The sequence below is a fragment of the Dendrobium catenatum genome, unplaced genomic scaffold, assembly GCF_001605985.2.
Source record: "Dendrobium catenatum unplaced genomic scaffold, ASM160598v2 original_scaffold_13026, whole genome shotgun sequence".
In the NCBI taxonomy this organism is placed as follows: Eukaryota; Viridiplantae; Streptophyta; class Magnoliopsida; order Asparagales; family Orchidaceae; genus Dendrobium; species Dendrobium catenatum.
In genome coordinates this window covers 206,278-221,320 of record NW_021331486.1, presented here as the reverse complement: position 1 = coordinate 221,320, position 15,043 = coordinate 206,278, and the positions used below count along the sequence as shown (strand labels likewise).

General features: G+C 33.0%; 1 protein-coding gene across 4 annotated transcripts; it reads left to right on the top strand.

The window, feature by feature from the left end:
• Positions 1-2,953: 2,953 nt before the first annotated feature.
• Positions 2,954-8,349, top strand: LOC110107107. Of its 4 annotated transcripts, none has more exons than XM_028691573.1 (6): positions 2,954-3,397; positions 3,473-3,598; positions 3,794-3,900; positions 4,027-4,146; positions 6,746-6,928; positions 7,011-8,347. In XM_028691573.1, the coding sequence occupies exons 2-6, from the start codon at positions 3,520-3,522 to the stop codon at positions 7,200-7,202; spliced, it is 681 nt and encodes a 226-aa protein (XP_028547406.1). In that variant the 5' UTR covers positions 2,954-3,397; positions 3,473-3,519; the 3' UTR covers positions 7,203-8,347. The 4 variants fall into 4 exon arrangements, with proteins under 4 accessions (XP_028547406.1, XP_028547407.1, XP_020692924.1 ...); XM_028691574.1 differs by having other exon boundaries at positions 2,955-3,388; positions 3,498-3,598; XM_020837265.2 differs by having other exon boundaries at positions 2,956-3,397; positions 3,498-3,598; positions 7,018-8,349.
• Positions 8,350-15,043: the final 6,694 nt, after the last annotated feature.

Here is a 15,043-nt window from a genome sequence, read left to right as displayed (position 1 = left end):
ATAATAGAAATCAATAAATCAATACATGTATCGAATCACTAAGGAAATTATCGTATCAATACTACAATCATTAGAGAAATCATATAAAATAATAAATCAAAACATCATTAAAGATTATCAAAGTCATATCAATATAATAAAATCATATAAAAATAATTGTATCAATGTATCACATGCTTAGAAATATCATAGCAGTGTCAACTCTGTATTAGTGTCTAATGCATATGCTTAATATATATCACATGATCATCATATTAATAGTAGTAGAATAGTTATAACATCAGCAACATAGGTAAAAGTAACAGTAAAGCCATACAGTGACAATGATTTAGTAACATAAATTCAAATAATCATATTAAACAAGTGAATGTCATGAATATAGTGGTATTTTTCTTGTAGTAGTGTCAGTAAACTATTAGCTCATTAAAGAAAGTCTTCACTTTTTACTCTTCAGCATAATAATCATCTCTTTATAATTCTCAATCAGTGTATCACATAAATCAATAGAGAATAACACCAAACTACAGTATTTAAAGGAAGGCATGTCGGCCCAACATCTTGCACATGTTAGATATTCATAAAATAAATAATTTTATTTTAAAAACATTTGTGAAATCGGTTTGCAAAATGGACATCTCATGTAGTACAGGAAAAATGATATTTTCCAGCAACCATTTCAGTTAGAAAATGACTTAAATCCGTCAATAATTTATATTTATGATGAAAATAATTATCGACGGTAATTCACGCATTATAAAATAAACATCGTTGAGAAGATTCAGTTGAAAACATTTACGACAGAAATTACTTTGAAAAAAAATAAAAAAATTCATAATATAGCCTGCGAATTAAGACCGCCTGCGAATCCATCGGCCCATGAATCAGGCCTGCCTACAAACCAACTAGTCCCGCCAACGACCTTGTAGGCCTATAACCAACCCCCTCCAAAAAAAAAATGATATTTTTGAGTTCCTATCACTGAATAAAATAAGTAAAATAGCTAGTATAATTTTAATAAAATATTTTAGATTGATGCATGTAAATATCATTTTTTTCTAATGATACTCTTAATTTTAGAAGTGGATCAACGCATATGCATCCCTCGATCTCTATCAAGCTTATAAGGATGAAAAGAATATCTGTTGACCTACTACAATTTTAATATCTCTATAAAACCTAAAATATTTAAATATCATATGTCTAGGCATCCCAACATTCTATCTCAATACTCCTAATTGATCTTGCATTCTTCCATCGAGCCTATACATCACATTAAGTTTTAACTACACACATGATCATTGTATGCATTATATAAAAACATGATATATTGAAAACATCTATAAATTCTTTAGAGTGCAAGAGTCTACATTAGTACTTAATATACTATTTACATCATCAATCTAAAATAAGACATCAAGCCAGGCATAGAAGAAATAACAAGCAAACTCATTTTCATTATATTCATAAAAGAATCAAAGTACAAGAGAAGTAAAATTTTATCACGAAGAAGGATCAAAGTATCTTCTCTACACACATTCATCTTTCACTTATCGAGTTGATTATACAAACTCAGGCTAAACTCTCCTAGAGATATATTGCACTTCCCTAGCCTCTCTTAAATTTTACTTTAATAGGGTACTAGAGAAGTGCAATAAAATGTATTAAAATTTACTTAAGCGATTGAACTTTTTTACAATCAGAATTGAACATCTATTTATAAGAAAACACAAAAAAAGACCTCAAGCACTGCAACACTTTACAATGTGGCGTTACAACAATTAAAGTGAACTAGCGCCTCAGTGCTGACAAGTTTACTTGGCCGCGGCACTTGATAATATAGAATGGTTACTAATTGAATATATAGACACATCCTTTTGTTATGTCAGTTGTGGCTCTAGGAAGTTATAACTATTATGCCATGATGCTCCAGAAATGAGTGATGTAGCACCTGTGTGGAGTTTTCGATGCTGGGGTATTTGAATTGTAACGCTATGACATGCATTCATTTTCTTGAGAACTTGATGTTGCCAAGCTGAATGTTCAAAACGCAGCGGTGCTGCTTGTGATGCCCCTGCAGCACTCGCAAACATAGATGGTGGTGCTGGAATGTCCAAAAATGACACTTTAGTATAGTTGATTTAAACGTAGTGGCTTTGTTTCATCCGGCGCCGTGACGCTATGTAATACTTTGTATTTTTTACATTTTTTAGTATTTCCTGTAAAAATAATTAAAATAACACATTTTTACTAAAGTTTAAATATAATACATAGTACATAATTTACACTTAAATCAAATCTTGTGGTTTTTCCCCTTTTCGGATTTTCCACGTAAAATTATTGATCTCTTATAACTTTTGCACGCTCTCTTGTATATGTTTGTGTGTTAAATCTTTGTATAAAACTTGGATATTAAATTCTATATATCTCTGCCGTTGTGAATGTTTCGGGACACAACAAAGTATTTGTAAGATATGCAAGATAGGGAGTAATTAGTGTTACTTGCTGCATGGGAGGTGGGGAAGTTCTTCTAGTTTAAACAAGTTTTCAAAAGGGTTAGAAAACCTCAATATGGGTTGGCTCTAATAGTGAAGGTGGTGGTAGATATAGCAAAAAAGGAAGGCAATTCCATTATGGAATCCATGAGGATAAAGAGAGAATAAAATGCTTGTTGAAGTCGGAGCATCAAGAATCGATCATAACAGTTTAGAAGAAGCCCTAATTGAGGATCCCATTGCAAGGACACTAAGTAGAAAAATCATAACAAAGCACATAGAAGCTCAATTGCAAGAACACTGCAAGCAAAAAATTTAAAAATCAAAACTTTTTTATTTTTATTTTTATTTTTTTTAAATCAAAACTTAAAATGTCCTTGCACTCATTTAGTTATAGTAACACCTTTGAAGTTTCTTATCGAAGGATATAATTGGGAATGATTTGCTTGCTCCATAATGATCAAGAGAAATTAAGGAATGCCTCAAAAGCATCTTGTGGACCTTCTTTTGTTTATTTCGCATTAGTTTATGTGCAATAGCATATCTTTATCAAATATTTAACTTTTGGATTTCTATCCATTAAATTAGGGATGAATCATGAATCGTGCTAGCAGGCACAAGATGCCGGATCAAATTTGCTTCTTTGAAATCCCCGTCTCATCTGCAAGTCTACTACAACTCGCTTCAACCTCTCGACAAGGAGGTCGATTTCTTTCCCGCTATAAAAAAACTATGGTCGAAAGATCGAGAGAAACACTTCTCCAGATTGGCGAACAAAGAAAAATTGTTAGGGTTTTGCTTTATGAAATTATTTGTGTGCGAATGGAAGCCGTTAATGATGCATATGATGTCAAGCTTAGGGAGATACATTTGGGATAAACTTGGGGATAAGCAAGGTACAAAAGGTTCGGATTCTCAACTTACCTTGTCATGTTGAACCGTATATACATTAAAAAAATAAAGCAAGAATCCTATTACAGCGTTATTTGGCTTCCATTGATGCAGAGTTTGTCGTTATCTGAGTGAGATGGGCTCTTCTCGCAGCCGACAGGCATTGGCTTTTATGTTTCTTTACTGCTTGGCCTGTCCTTTGTCGCAGTCTTTAGGTGAGGCCAATTTCACCCCTGAATGTGTTTGGGCTGGAGTCTTCTTGTTCTATGTCAATGCATCAAAGATTCTTTTTTTTCTCGGGTGGTTCAATGCTTCTTGTTGGAAATGATGTAAAGATGCACTCTTTCTTGTTTTTTTTTTCTTTAGGTTTTAGTTTTAATGAATGTTCCGTGTTTGGTGATTTGACTCAGTGAACGGTCTCAGAAAGGTAAGAGGTGTGAACTTAGGAGGGTGGTTGGTGGTGGAGAGATGGATCAAACCTTCCCTTTTTGATGAAATTCCCAATGGTGATATGCTTGTGAGTGTTGTCTCTCTCGGCCAAATTGTTTTTTTTTCTTTGTGACTGTATTATTATTTTGTTCTGCGTGTTTCTTTCCTTATAAAAAAAAAATTAAAAAAAGAAAAAAAAAATGTTGTTTCTTAGGATGGAACTCAGGTTCAGTTCAAGTCAGTGACACTACAGAAGTATGTGAGTGCTGCCAATGGGGGAGGCATGGATGTAACTGTAGATCGTGACATTCCTTCTTGGTGGGAGACCTTCAAGGTTTGACCCCTGAGACTAATTTAGAAAGAATGAAGTATTTCTTTCTAGTTGCTTCTTTTCATTACATGTATACCGAGTTTGGTTTCATTTAGGGCCAATTTGATACAATATACGTAGTTTGGAATTGATTGGAATCATGTTCCTGAAGAGAATGGTTTTTATTGCATTTAATTTCAATGATGTCTATTTATTTTGGATGTACTAAGTTTTGGCAAACTAAATTTTATTTTTAATTAAGTTGCATGAGTTTTATTTTTACTATCCTATTTTATTATTGATACATCTCTAGAAAATTCACATGATCGGCATGAATCTCGAGGTAATATTTAAACTAGAAATTTTTAAAATTAAATTCAGGAGCACTTGAACTCCTATTTCAATAAACCTTTAGTCAAACTGAATGTGCCGACGAGACAAACCCATCATCACTTCAAGCGATCTGATTCAAGTTCAAATGAGCTCAAATCAGGCACATGAAATATATTTGAAACCTTCTAAACATTAATTGAATCAAAAAATGGTCTCTAATTCTAGTATGTTTATACTCAAATTGAGTGGTTCGATGAGACAAATATAACTAGCCTAAGATCATTTGATTTTGACATTATTAAGGCACTCAGATGTTTGATAAATGATCTATGATCAAGAGATCAATAAGGATTGTATGATGGAGTGTTTTAGATTATGTCTAAATTTATTAAAATACCCCTCTCAAAAAGGCTATAAATAGAGCCACATTCTCAACATGGGAGAGGGTTCAGGAGTTGAAACGGCTAAAGAACTCTGTTGTATTTTTTGACAATCAATGCTGACGACCAACATAAAGAATCGCCGCCACCATTGCTAGACTTCCATTATCCGACTACTATTGCTTGACTATTAATGTTTAATCCTGTTGTTGGGCTTTATTGCATGCTTGTGGATATTTGATTTCTATAATTTGTACAATGACAATTAGACAATTGTTCTCAACGGTAAATAATATCATATTTTTTAATTGTGAGAAAACAAAGATTCTTGTATCTTTTATCACATGACGAAGTATTGCAACTAGGCTATATCCCGTGATTTTTTCCATTCATTAGATTTTCCATTTAAAAATTTCGGTTTCTTATAACTTTTTTCTATGCTTGTTGGATTTTTTTTAAAGCTAAGATATTAAACATAAAATCTATTACTGCAAATTTTCTAGCATGCTATTTTATTTATTTATTTATTATATTTTCCAGCATGCCATAATATAATTTTGTGCCAAATTAAAGTTTTAATCCTCTCTTATTAACTATAGATTATGTCATTTTTATTGCATACTAGAAAAACTTTAGTTGATTTCCAAGCAAATATAATGGAACTCACTTCTAATCTTTATGAAGATGAATTCCACATATATGAACTGATATTCATTAACTTTCTACCTAGCAAATGCTTGAACTCAGTTTTAAAATCGAGTTCCAATTAATTCAAATACTTAAATAAATAAAAACAAGAATGTTTTTTCTTTGTTTCCGTTTTAGTTTGTTTGATCTATTGCATAGAGATTGATTATGATTTAACTAGAATGACGTAGGTTCATAATAAACGTTTGCTAATTTTGCATCTAAGTTAATTTACAGAGAATTAAATATTAGTGCAACTTTTATGTGTTAGCCCTTACATTCAAAATGCTACTTCTATTAATTATCTCGCTGAAAGCTATTCTTGTTGGGATATACATTGGAGCTGGTTTAAAAACATGCAGTTGAAAGTTAAACAAGGAGTTGTTTTATTGTATGCTAGTGGTTCATTTTAGCAATTGGCAGCACTTGTGCAGTCTATGTTGTTGATATATATGAGTTCTGGATTCCATTGTCCTATCTCCCAGGTTAAGCATTGTTCGAAAGTGAGTGACAAGCACATTGGTTAGTGCTGATTGAACGGCATCTTAGTTCACGACACAATGGCGTTGGAAGTTCAAGCAATTTTTTTATGTATGTTCGTTTTGGGGGATTTGGCAATACTCAAGTTTCTATTAGGATTTAGGAGTAATGAAACTCTTGAGCAAGGGGAGATTATTGGATCTAAGTGATAGTCAATAAAAGCAAGCATAACCAATGTGAAACAAGGTGTTGAGCTTTGTTTGTATTAGTTTTAGTCCTTAATGGCTTACGTTTCTGGGTTAGATGTATGTTTACTAACTGGTGTACTCAGCATGCACAATTTTGACATATGAGTTTTTGAAAACTCAAAATTTAAGTTGTTATTACGTGGTAATAATATATGTTGATGTGCTCTTTTAATAGAACAAAACTATTATCGTAGATCATGGGTTTCTTTTCCAATGCCTGGTTAGTCACTAGTCACTGATGTAAGGCAAACCACAGTTTATGACGATTGAAGAGAATACTTTGAGAGTCCATTTATGATGAAAGTATCTCAAGTAGGTAATGCACTTAGTTTTGGCCGTGGCATTTGCCTCACTAAAGCACAATAAAAGTCACTTGTGAGTGTCATCAGCCTCATCCAGACCATTTAACAATTGTTTGCCTTAGATAAACTTGTCTGAGTTTTCTAATGAGTTATGCTTTACAAAATTAATTCTGATAATCTTTTCTTATATTAGATATGGAGAGTATCTGAAAATATGTTTCAGTTTCGATGCTTTGGGGGCCAATTTTTAACATCACGAAGTGAAGGGAATGTGATATTAGCAACAGCAGATATGCCCACTGTTTCAGAAACATATATAGTTGAAAGAAACAATACAAAAGTCCACATTAAACTTTTGAGTGGCAATTATTTGCAGGTATGGCGTTGGTCCATGAGTATATAACTTCATACTGAGTTGGCTTTCAGCAGATCTTGTTAAGTACCAAATGTTGACTTAGGCTACAGAAGATTATCAGCTCAAGACTGATTATGATGGCGAACCAGGGTGGGATGATAATGAAGCAACGTTTGAAATGGTGATATATGCCAACAATTTGCATGGAGATTTTCAGCTTGCTAATGGATATGGACAAGATAAAGCCAGAGAGATCTTAATGGTAAGCTATCATCCTTTGCTTGGTTCAAAATAATGGCAGAGACTGGTAAATAGTATATAAACATTCCGTGTCTGGGTGGAACCAGGTGGGGCCTAGCAGGATCATGGCTTTCCCATTGTATTTGTTTATTCAAATAAGGTTGCATTTGAATATCTTCACAAAACCTCACTCTTTCTTCAATTTATTCTATAAGTGTTAAGCTTTCATCTAATTGCTCAGATTTGTAGTGAACTCTGTTTTGTTGGAGAATTTAAATATCATTTTTGCACGTATCTATTGCTATCTTAATGTTTGCCTATTTGCTGATGTTAACTTTCTTCAATGTGAACTTTATGGATCATTTTTATCCCAGTGAAATTTATGTTATAGGAGTTATGTTTCTTCCTGTATTCTGGAGCTGTTACTTGTGTTCAAACATAAGGAGGTTGGACCAAATATTTTTCTATTTCTGTTGGATTCATCAAGGACCAGCTTGAAGCCCATAGCTTTTTGCTTTAGTCATGGATGTTCTTACTAGACATTTGCAGGAGGATGTATCCTGGTGTATACTTTTTGCTGATGATATTTTCTTGTTGATAAGGCTAAAGAGGGAGTTAAAGGCAAACTTAAATTATAGAGGTAAACCTTAGAGTATAAAGATTTTCATTTGCGTAGATCTAAAACCGAATACGTGGAGTGTAATTTTAGTAGTAATAGATATAACGAGGGGATTGTGACTTTGGGCGATCAAGCATTAATAAGAATACACATTTTAGATATCTCAAGTCTATTGTCCAGAGTGATGGTGAAATCGATGGGGATATTATTAGTAAAAGGCTTTTCCCCCAGCCACGAAGCTTAGGGTTCTAGGCTCAAAATAAATTTGTGTGCATGTTTCTATTCTTGACACTCAACTTACCTATGCAAATAAAAAGTTATATATGAGTAGATATTTACTAGCATTAGAAATAGTTGTTGACTAATTAATGTGATTTTAATCATAATAGTGTCATATCAAAGATTAAAATTATGGGAAAGGATTATTATAGTGATAATAGGAGTTGCAATATTGAAGATAAAACAATAAAAATAGATTTTGATGATATGCGTTAATTATTATATGAAGTACATCTAGAAATTATGGCTAGAATATGCATAATTAATTAGTATATATATGGATATTTAGCTTTAACACTGTCGTTGCCAGGTCCCAAGTCCTGGATGAGAAAAGTGGAGGGTTGCGTTAAGAGCACTTGGAACGAATAGGAACTTGCTTTGAAAAATTTTTCTAAGTCCTATTCGTCCAGGACGAAATTTATTATCGTCCCAGGCGATGGGTTCACTGTAAACTTTTCGTCCAGACGAATTTTACCATCGTACGAGGCGACCAGTGCTCTGGAAAATTTTCGTCCAGACGAAAATAAATATCGTACAGGACGATCAGTTCTCTGGAATTTTTTCGTCCAGACGAAAACAAATTATCGTCCGCGGCGATTGGTTGTCTGGAAAATTTTCGTCCCGACGAAATAAATAATCGTCCAGGACGATCTGCTCTCTGGAAAATTTTCGTCCAGACGATCACATTTTTGTTCAAATGATAAACCGACTTAGAACAGTTTTCAGCAGTTTCTAGAACCGACCTTGTAATAACCGTTCGTACTGGACGAACCATGTTCGTACAGGACGATCAGCTGTACGAAGTCAGTTCGTACACATATACAAATTGGGTCGTTTCAGATCGTTTAAGTAAAATCGTCCAGGACGATCCAGAATCGTACCGGACGATCCACTGCGTACAGAATTGAAAATTTGCAGTTTTTGGGCGGTTTCACTTGTCTTTTATATAAATAGTCCAAATTAGACTGCCACCCAATCTTTTTGTCATTTGATCTTCGTGCCTCTTGGGAGAATAGCCAAGGAGAGAGTGGAAGAGAGCATTCAAAGGAGGATTCCTACCACTGGAGCGAGAAGGCTTCACTTGGATTGCTAAGGTAAGAGTCTCTACTTGTGAAATTGGATTTCTTCACTCTTTTTCTTTCTTCCTTCTAGATTCTTGTGAGAAGATCATTCAAGAAGGTCTGGTTCTCTGCCGACACTTGGAGAGTGTGAACAGACGAGGGTTCTCTGCCGACACTTGGAGAGTGTGAACAGCCGTAGGGTTCTCTGCCCACACTAGGAGAGTGTGAAAGGAAGAAGGTTCTCTGCCTACACTTGGAGAGTGTGAACAGCCGTAGGGTTCTCTGCCCACACTAGGAGAGTGTGAAAGGACGAAGGTTCTCTGCCTACACTTGGAGAGTGTGAACAGCCGTAGGGTTCTCTGCCCACACTAGGAGAGTGTGAAAGGATGACGGTTCTCTGCCGCACCGGGGAGTGGTGAAAAGAGTGTGTTGTAAGGGCTTCTCCGCCTTGCTGTGGGTGCAAAAGGAGAGTCACTATTGGTATTAGTGCAATACTCAGAGGGTGCCTCTGAGGAGTGGATGTAGGTCTGGTTATAGACCGAACCACTATAAATTCTGTGTCATTTACTTTACAGCTTTTACGTTTCCGCACTTTAAATTTCAGTTTTAACAACTCTGTGGTTGAAAAACATTTTTCTACTAACTTTAAAAGAAAATTTTATTTCGGTTCAACTTTAACATTAAGAGGGTTTAAAATTTTTAAAACTACCAATTCACCCCCCCTCTTGGTAGTCTTGGGACATTTACTTAGGCTTAACAACCTAATTACTGGACTCAACAATGATGAAAGAATATCTTCTTAATAGATAATCCTTGATAGAAGAAGATCAACTACTTCTTGTATGAGAGAATAATTTGAGAAGATCTAACAATAATAGTACCATGAAGGAGAACTAATATTTTTCAGAAGATGTGAAGAATTTTAATGATGTTTAAGCAGAAATTTGATGGCGATTAATGATCAAGTAGAAGCCTAATGTCGATCAATGGTGGGGTGGAGAGCTGAAGGAGATAATTAGAGGTTGTGCTGCTAATTGCAATCGAGCGAGAAGTCATTGATAGTTGATATTAAGTAAAGGACTGATGACATACATCATATGAAATGTCACAACCCGGCCCGGCTAGCCCGAGTTAATAGGGTAGGAACAATCAGTCGTACAGATAAATCATATAAAACATGAATAACTTCATTAAAGACCTTAATAGTAATATACAAACATCATCCAAAAATATGAAAAGAGCCACTAATAACGTCAAAACTAAAAGAGAGTTTCATACTGTTCATCACACAAAACTACTAAAACTTTCAAACCCATCAATCTTACATAAGCCTCACAATTACATAAACTTCAAACTCAAACTTAAACTCAAACTCAAACTTAAACTCACAAACTACATAGGAACAAACTCAAAGACTCAAAATGAAATCATAAAAGAGAAACTTTCCTCCTAAGGTCCCCTACGACGATACGTGTACGGTCGTCGTACAACCATCACTTATCTCCTGAAAAATATTTCAAATGTGGAATGAGCCAACGCTCAGCAGGTAATTAATTTCTTTTAAATAAAAATTTACATAAAACTAAAATAAAGCAATGTTTCTTATGAAAATATGAAAGGATCATCAAACTTGTATAATCTCGTATCAGTACATAAAAAGAAACATTTTTCTTAACCTCTTTCCTTAATGTAATACCTTTCATTTACCTTTTTTCCTTAAACATAAATTTTTCATAATTTGAAGAGAACATATAAGAACCATATTATGCATAATGTTTTAGTAACACCCATCTCGGATGTGCCGATAATTTGGTACTGATCATGTACCCAGTCATAATTTTGGTCATTTCCTTTACCATTGGCTCTACGAGCCTCCTTTACCATTGGCTCTACAAGCCTCCTTTACCATTGGCTCTACGAGCCTCTTTTATCATTGGGCACTCCGCATCAACATGCACATTCTTCTAATATACTATCTTTCTTTCATATGTATGGAAAAAACAATTGTGAAAATCATGTGCAAAGCATAAAACATTTATTTTAAACATAAGAATGAAGCTTCTTAAATTCATGAAATAACAGTCTTGAATATACATATTGCCAAAACTAAAAATTCATAATTCGTTCAAACATTTGCATTGAATATTAGAACAAAACAAAACCATGAAATTTTTATAAAAAAAATATGATTACCTACCTCAAACCAAGTTCGGCACATCGATTCGACGAAGTTCTTTCACCTTAACGTTCACAACCTAAAATGATTATAAAAGAGACATGTCATTCGACCATTCATTTTTTCTTAATAATTTCCTACGACACTTAAAAATATTTAATTAAATAAATTTTAATTTTCGGATTTAATTAAATCCTAATTTTCTGAAATTCATTAATCTTAAATTTTTATCAAAATATTACTCTAAAATTAATCCTCAACATATATTTATATTTATAATTCAAATTTTTGGATTAAAATAATTAAAATAATTCATGAAAATTAAAAATTTTATAAAACCCTAATTTTTTCTCATTTAAACATTTCTAATATCCTTAGGAATAACATTTGTAAAGGGAATTCCTCAAAATTCAAAATATAAGAAAAACCCTAAAAATTTCTCTTACAAAAATTGAGAGATTGAGAAATATTCATTCCAAAATAATCGTGCATGAGTGTTCCTCTCGTTGTCCTCTTTGATTTGAACTAAATCTCTCCCCAAAAGATCGCCGCCAGAACGCCCTCGCGGAAGCCACTGTCCGCTCGGTTCTGATCTTTCACGTGAAATAGAGGGAATGAGGGAGAGAGAGGGTTTGGTTGGCTAAAATAGGAAGAAGAGGAGTTTTGCAAAAGTCCAATATACCCTTACTTAAGTAATTTTGGTTTAAGAAAATCTTAGGGGCAAAGTTGGCATTTAAAGACTTGGATTAATTTTAATTCCTAAAATAGGCAAAATTAGGTATATGTGTTATATATCAAAACAATCAAAATTTTACGTAGGATTTTGTGAAATTATTTTTGTTGAATTTTGTTAACATTAAAAATCTCACTTAAATCTCATCGCGATGCTTTGAAAAGCGTGCGACGACCTAATGACGTCGTTTTCGGGTTTTACATGAAAGGCTGATGATTATAACACTGTAACACAGGAATCTAACTTGAGAATATATTTTTTTATGATAACAAAATATTATTATTCTATTAATTATATTATTTCTCCTAGCATGTAGTGGATATTTTATATTCGTTGTTTGTTTGTACTGATATATTTGGAAAATCATACTCCATACTACTGAAGACTTTAAGATAAAGGAGATTGGAGTTTCACGTAATGAAGTCTATAAATCTTTATTATTTTTTTTTTCTTGAGTTTGAGAGTCTGTGATTGTAATTGGGTAATCGTGCAAAAATACACTAGGTATAGAGTCAAAACTTAAAATTTTAAAACTAATCGTACTGTACGATTTACAATCATACTTGAAAATTTATCATATTTTTCCTCCAAAATAAAGTTAATCAAATTATGTCTTTTATTTTTATATTATTTGTTATGTATGATGTTAATTCGTATAGATGACTGACTGAATATGAAATCGGGTGCGTACTAGTTCGTCCCAAATAAACTCATTTTTTTATATTATTTATTTTGTACAATGTTAATTTCTACATACGACTGGTAAAGTACGAAATAGGGTCATCCATGTTCATACCAAATGAATTATGATTTGTGTTAATTGTTCGTACTTTACAATTTCAGTTCGTACAAACAATTAATATAGTACAAAATAAGGTTTGTATAGGATTGCATCAAACAAATAGGTTCAATTTTGAACTGTTAATACAGTATGATGTCAGTTCATACAAATGACTGACATAATATGAAATAAAATTCATATAGGATCATACCAAATGAATAGGTTTAGTTTTGAACTATTCGTACATTACGATGTCAGTTCGTATAGATGACTAATAGAGTATGAAATAAGGTTGGTATAGGATCGTACCTAGATTTTTGAACTATTTATACATACAATTTATGATCGTACTGTATGATCTAATGTCGGTTCACTTATAACTTTTATATTTTTGGATGATTTTTCTTGTGTTTTTTATATAAGAGTCCTAAAAATTAACACTCAAAACCTTTGTTGCAATTTTCTCTTGAGAGTGGCCATTGAGTGTGAGTGTTTGGGAGAGATTATGAAAGTGAAGTGTGAGAGTTCAAGTGAGGGGGTTTTTAAGAGATTCACAAGGTTGCCCAAAGCAATGATCTCTTTGTCTTCTTCAAATTTCTATCCATCTCTTCTGGAGGCTTTTGAGAGAAGATCTTTAAATTTGTGTCGAGGTACTTTGCCTTTATCATTAGGGTGAAAAAAGATGAAGGTTCTCTGCCATCACTAGGAGGGTGAAAAGGGATGAAGGTTCTCTACCATCACTATGAGGGTGAGAAAGGATGAAGGTTATCTACTTTCACCAAGAGGTTGAAAAAGGACGTCGGTACTCTACCACACAGGGTTGGTAGAAAAGAGTTTGTAAGGGCTTCTTCGCCTTGCTGTGGGGGAAAAAGGAGAATCACTTTGATTTAGTATAATACCTAAAGGAGTCTCCAGAGAGTGAACTTAGCTATTTAGTTTGGACCGAATCCCTATAAATTTAGTGTTCATCTATTCACTTTAATTTTTTTTGTATTTTTTACTTTTCCGCACTTTAAAATTTTATGGTTGAAAAATCTTTTGTGATAATCATTTTATTTCATAACTGCATATTTCAAGATCATTACTTAAACCTTCTAAAAATAGTTTTTAACAATCCAAGAAATTTTTAAAATTATGAATTCACTCCCCTCTTGGTTAGCATTAGGGCAGTTCAATAAAGTCTAACATCCTACTCAAACTTTCAAGTGGTATCAGAGCTTATTTCAAAAATTAAAATTTAGACTACATTTTAAAAACGATTGTGGCTACTTTTGGAAACTGAAATACTCCTGAATGATACTCTATCACTAGACCATTTTTATTCGATAACATCCCTTTAAATTTTTTATGTCAAAAGATCTGAATGTATATTTAATAGACAACCTGCTTGGATCATTGATTGCTTACAAATAAGGAGTGGATTAAAGATAGATTGATGCAGGTGACAAGCTGAAGAGAAGAATATTATTTTGAAAGTGGATGATTCAGAAAGTGATTAATTAATGCCTCAGGATGAAGAGATATTGCAGTAATGACTAAGAAGTTCAAAAAGTTTCCTCAGAAGAAAGTAATAGAGATGTCAACATTGGAACAAAGGTAAGTTTAATAAGAATGCAAAAGTTTCTAATGAAGTCATTTGTTATGATTATAGGAAGCCTGGACATATTAAAATAGATTTCCCAAATCTCAAATCTAATCCTATCAAGGAGAAAGTTGAGGAGAAAACTAATTTTAGGAAGGGTAAGTAAAGAATATAAAGAGCTATATGGGTTGATTCAGCTTTCGCCTCCTCAAAAATAGAAGTAAAAGAGAAAGTCACAAACTTATGCTTAATGGTAGATAAACTTGATCTTTCAAATCAAGAGGAGGTATGTGACTTATCCTATGATGAATTATTTAAAGTTTGTGAGAAAATTCATAATGCATATATGAAGCTTAAAAAATTGCATGCTAATTTTAATCTTGGCATTTAAATTTACAAAAGAATTTGAAAATCTTAAGAAATATCATGCATTCATAGATAGAAATAACATATCCTTGTTGGATGAATTTGATGGTTTGAATAACACATAATTTATTAAAAATATCCTATATTGATCTTGAGAATATTTTAAGATATTTATAGCTGAAACAGGTCAAATTAAACATGAGTTGAAAGTTGATAATTTAGTTTTAGAAAATGCAAACTCATATCTTAAAGAAAAATTGAAAGCTTTAAGGAAAATAATACACCTCCTACACTTGAAT